At 36.2% G+C, this 6,016-nt stretch overlaps 1 protein-coding gene across 1 annotated transcript; it reads right to left on the bottom strand.

The window, feature by feature from the left end:
* Window positions 1-1,731: 1,731 nt before the first annotated feature.
* LOC126413302 (uncharacterized) lies at window positions 1,732-2,100 on the bottom strand. The gene has a single exon (XM_050083201.1). The coding sequence runs from the start codon at window positions 2,098-2,100 to the stop codon at window positions 1,732-1,734; it is 369 nt and encodes a 122-aa protein (XP_049939158.1).
* Between the last annotated feature and the right edge of the window lie 3,916 nt (window positions 2,101-6,016).

The following is a 6,016-nucleotide window of genomic DNA, read 5'->3' on the forward strand; positions in this document are numbered from 1 at the left end:
AAGTGGTTTCGACAGTGACAGTTTATTTGGTCAGCAGCTCTTATGTCAGTGAGACACACTCTTCCCCCTCTCCAACCCCCCCCCCCCTCCCCCCCTCCCGTGGCCTTCTCTGTCACTCATATACCAATAGAAGCAGCAAATGGCAAACAGCACTCTGTATTTAAATTTGCATGTAAAATTTATGCTCAGTGTGTTAGTACATAAACTAAAATGGTTAGTGTATAGTTCTTCAAATAATCTTTTAATGTCATATTTTATTTCTTCAATTATGTGAATGGAAATAATTGTAAATCGATTATTATCTACATCTCTTCACTGTAATATTGGTTAAATATGCATTATTAGTATGTAGTATAGTCATAAACATTTCAAATAGATTCAGCATGTAAGTGTAAATGTGGAACTATTTCAACAATGCAGAAGACAGGAAGTTCTGTTGTATGATGTATGTAATGTTAGTAGACATAATTCTCCATCTCTTTTGCTTCTGCCATTATCCCACCTGATGTTAAATTTAAGGAAGTTAACTATACAATTGTGTCATTAGATATAAGGTGAAAAATTGAAACAAATGTAATGCCCGTTACATTCATACAGTCGGGGAAAATGGAGATGTAACTCTGAAACTTGTTGTACAATAATTAAAAAATAAATACCTATGAATGGTCAAATGTTGACTTGATTAACGCTTACCTAATGTTACTATTTCTATTATATTGACAAATATTGTTGTCATGAACAAACAACTTTATGGACATGTCATGACAACAGTTTGTTGGAAATTTATAACATGCTTGCATGGTTATCATGTAGATATCTTGAATACAAACAGGTTAATGCAGTGGAATTTCCATACATGTCTAATTTCCTTTTGGAAATGTTGTAGCAAATGGATGACAAGGTACAAATGTACCAGTAAACTACAGATCCATTAAACAATCAAACTCCCTTGTGTGAAGCAGCTTTAATAGTCCAATTACTTTAAAATGATTTTGATTACTTCACAGTGAATTAGTGTGTTAAATATATGACCTCAAGTATAACAGCAAACCTTACCTAAACTTTTTCTTTCTGTTTTAAACCTATAACATAATACATTTCCTAATGTGCAGTTTCAGATTATGAGGGCATTTTAAATTTTCAAAGTTGGTCAATCATTATGTGGAATAACAAAACTAAAAGCTGACCAGTTCCAGGGACAGTGAGTTTTTTAGGACTCTGGTAGCATAGTAATATTTATTCTGAATGCCAAGTCTGCCACTACTCATATTAAAATAATCCTCTCATTCTGGATTCTGCACTTCTACACAGTTGCAACTGCACTGTGTCTCAATAATGGTATACATGCAACTAAAGAGCAATGTGATACAGTAGGGGAGAGTGGGGGAAATATACGCACCTAAGGAAAAATCGATGTGAACCATTCATTACGTCATTAAAACCTACGAAAATAAGTACATACCATACAATGGACATTTCTCCACATATTCCAATCGTCTGTAATAGTTATAAACAGTACCTTAATTTTGAACATTAAAATAAAGAAAAGTGCAAATTTGTGGTATTCCCCACCCCTGAGGGTAATGACACGCAAAGCACTGGGTAATAACACGTAAAACAAACAAACCATAAAAATGTACAATAATTGCTATTTAAGAATGAAATAATGTAATTCTACAAACATCTCTTATAATTTTTGTTTTTTACATTTTTATTGATGTGAAAAAGAGATCATTTCCTCATACAGCAAAGATCGCACTTGTAACCTTTTGGAGTGTTCCAACCACTACATTCTTCATGACTCCATCTGCTACAAGAAATACATCGGTACCATAGTTCTCCATCTTTCACAAACTCTCCACAAACTAAACAGACATCTGAAATCGCCAATGGATCAATATCATCCATTTCATCATCATCACAAATGTTCTGCAAGTCCAGATTTAGGTCATCCTCACTGCTACTTTCATTTTCTTTGTGGTGTTTCTTCTTATATAAGGTCTGTTTCTTCTTTGAGACTTTTTTAAGTTGCAGGTTTCTCCACTTATCAGCTTTATCCTTAAGATTTCTTTTCTTGTTTCCTTCAGCTATCTTTTTCATGCCTTCTTTTTGTTATTTTTATTTATAACTCCTTTAGCAGTTTATTTTTCTCTGGAGTTGCTGTAAGGATCACTCACTTTTCCTTAGGCTTTCCCTTGGCTTGTTTCGTCTTAGGAAGAACTTGTTTTTGTTTTGGAACAGGAGATGTGTCAAATACACTAACGTGCTTGACACATGCACTTTTAGTTGATGTGGTTGCGACCTCTTCTAGGCCTACTAGAAGTGGAACATTTTCTGCTGAAGATCCAGGAATCTGTTCTTGACTCCTTTTAGAGATATGTAGCTCGTTTGAAGATGCAACCACTTCATTTCCATTTGTTGCATTCGGAACCTCTTCATCTTCAAGGACAACATCTCTGAAGATCTCACATTGTTGTAAGTCGTCATGCTGAAATTTGTTTGGATTGAAAGGGCAAATACCACATGCCTTAAACCCTGACTGCCCTTTGTCCACGGTAGCGACCTTAATATATGAATTATGAAAAAGTTCTGCTAACTCATATGGTGTAATTTTTTGATACACCTGTGGCTTTGTATACATGTCACATTCACAACTGAAGGCTGATTACAAAGAGGGAAAGAATGTAACATCTAGTGGTTGAAGCTTGTGAGAAGTGTGTGGAGGTATGATTACCACGGCAATAGAATGTTTTTTACAAAATTCAAAAATGTCAAGTGAAATGTGGCTGCTGTGATTATCTAAAATCAGCAGCACAGGGTCATCAATAGTTGATTTTACATTGTTCTGAAAATGTTAGGTCCATTCGAAAAATAATGACTCATTGGACCAGCCATTGATGGAACAACCATATATTGCTCCAACTGGTCCATCAATACTTAAGAGATTTTAGCTCCTTTTCCTGGGGAAGATAAACATAGGAGGGATGTTGGTACCAGCAGCACTGAGACAACATATCACAGTCACGTTTTTCCCCCTTTCCCAAGACGTGGCCCCACCTATTTGTTTAACACCTTTAGGAGCCAAAATTCTGTCAGGCTTTTGTATAGTATTTATGCCTGTTTCATCGACGTTGAACACTCGCCCGTCTTTAAATTTATATTTTTCAAAGACACATTCTAAATTTTTAAAATATGCATTAACCTCTTCTTCATTAAATGCCTGTATTCTGTTAATGCTAGTTGCTTCAGGTTTTCTCATGCTAATACTTGGGTTTCTTTTTAAAAATAGAGCTAGCCAATCCTTTCCAGCTAACCTAGATGACTTATCAAAATTGTTTGCAATGTTGTTAGCCTGTGCATACTCAAATGAAATCTTTTGCAGCTGGAAGCATGTAATGCCATAGAACAGCTTGGCCATTGTAATAACATGATCCCTAATCTCAATTTCCTGTTCTGTTGAAAATGTAGGGTTTCTTCCAAGTTTTGGACCCTCGGTACTTTTAACCTTCATTCTCGTTCGCAGGTAGCTTCATGAATCCCGAAAGCTCTTGATACTTCCCTTATTTTTCTTCCAGATTTGATGGCATCAAGAGCCTTACAAAGTTCCTCTTGCTTCCGTTTTGCTTTCTGGGTTTTTCTTTTATAATATCTACCCATCTGAAATTAAAAAAAAAACCTCATTAGTATTGAAAATATAACCTGCAAGGGGGAATACCACGCACTTCAAAAGCTGCGTGGCATTACCCCACCGTAAGTTCGATGACTAACCTAAGCATAACTCGGCACCTAATTCAAATAATGGGACCAATGTATGATTAAATTAAAGGTTTAATGTAGGGTTAGTGGTTTATACACAAGAATTACATTAAAGCAACTTATAGTAGCACTTATCTTGCAAAATACAACTGACCAAAATTACATGAGACACGCCGAAAATAAACAATACTTCACTGCTCCAACAATGCCACTGGAAAATGGCTGGCGTAAGCTGCATAGTAGTTGCTACTCCTGCCGGCAGGGTGTAGTACCAACTGGGAACAGCTTGCGCCATTCAAACTGCATAAATCAGCCTGCGTGGGATTACCCACATGCGTGTAATTCCCCCACCTTCCCCTACACTGCATCCCACAGTTGGATGTATTTGACATTTGGAGCACAGTGCTATCTTACCTAATCAGCACACTGACATAGGGTGGTCAGATGACAAACTTTCAGTGAGAGGTGTAAGGACATTAGACAAACTCATAGATTCTAGTATTTTCTTATTTTAAATATTGCTCTATATTCAGCTTTCAAATGTTCATGTGTAATTGTGTGTTCAGCAGACCTTCAGATTCTTCTTCCCTAGATATGAATTGTCTGCTTGTGTGCAAAATTTGTAACTTACCTCAATCTGTCTACTGTAGGGAGAGAAATTAATTCCTATTTGCAGTATAAAATAACTGTAAATCATTAACTGCATCATTGTTAACAGGTTATAGTGGTTGTTGTAAATCAGTGAACAGCTCATCAAATTTGTCATTCTGACTGAAAATAACCTGGAAGGTTTGTATTGACTTGAGCTGGCCCACCTGTAAATCCTGCAACTTCTGATTTGCTGAATTCAGAGCTTCTGGAAAGAAGTATTTCTCACTGCTGTATCAGTCGTGGGGGGATGTGATTACTGTGCAAAGTGAATGTGTGTTGTGACTTATAACTTTGGCACTCACTGGCATTTTTCTTTTTTCCTTGTCTTCCAGAGAATAGTGATCTGACTGGAAAGCGATTTCTCTGGGTTTACTAAACTTGAACCCAAAATTCACCACCACATGTGATATTACTTCCATGTTATAAATTAATAACACAGGCTTGTGAAGATGCCCATGTTGAAAACGCCTAAATTCACTTTGTCTCCATTTTGTTTCAAGCTGTGTACAATTTCTTGTTACATTCATACAATCATTCACACTAATGATAATGTGCATGGCTCAAACTTTTGAAATACAGAGTGTGAGTAACTGAGAAGGAAAGTGATCTCAGCTTGTAGAATAGCGGTTTTCAGTTAACGTCAAAGACAGTTTGTGGGTGAGAACAGAAAAATCATTTCAAAGTAAACAAAACATGATAAGCTGTTAAGTAAATAGGACATTCTTAAAATTTGTAATCATAGTGCCAAAAAAGATGAAAAAATCTGATTAAAACTTCTATTTCAAATTCCTTATTCACTATCCTAAGAAAACTGAGAAAAACTGCTCTCTTCAATTGACACAAGTAAAACACCAAACAGTTCACTTTGCAATACAACTAGTCCATGAAGAAATGGTACCTAAATCTGTGAGAATTTGAATTTGCTAATCATTGATGACCAAAACAAAGACAGTAGTTTTAATATCAAACAAAACAGGGTTTCAAATCTTTCTTAAGTGATACCCCTTATGTCCATTATAAACAGAAATACAGGGGTATCCTTCAGGTAAGGTGTGGAACCCTGTTTTATTTGATATTTATTAACAATGGTCTTTGTTTCAGTTATCCAAAGTTTTTGACAGTGTTTGGCATTCGATTTCTGCAAGTTTTCACTGCCAGTGCAGTGTCATACTTAGCACTGGTGGACAGTTAGTGTGGTGCAAGTGTAGTAGACCTAGATAGTGTACAAAGGAGTTGCCATTTGGTTTAATTTCTGTTTGGATGAGTTAGTGTGATGGATTAATCCCCTGAAGATGCTGGCCATTTGAACCACTGGGCTGACGTTAAGTTCTGGCTGGAGCCTGGTTCTGAACATAATGATCTAGTAATGCTGGAGACAAAAGCAAGATCACATATGAACATAGTTTTATATTACATTGTACACAGCTTCTGAGTGTTCACATACAGATACAACACACTTCATAGTGTTACACCAATTGCTTTAGTTGTGTATAAATGCTCTTGATGTGCCAACTCCAAAGACACTCTGTTCATGTAATACTTGCATATAAAAGACTGCCACTAGGTCCTTTCATGTGAGATATTCTTAACACCGCAATGAACATCAATG

This window comes from Schistocerca serialis, chromosome 7 (assembly GCF_023864345.2).
Source record: "Schistocerca serialis cubense isolate TAMUIC-IGC-003099 chromosome 7, iqSchSeri2.2, whole genome shotgun sequence".
Taxonomy (NCBI): Eukaryota; Metazoa; Arthropoda; class Insecta; order Orthoptera; family Acrididae; genus Schistocerca; species Schistocerca serialis.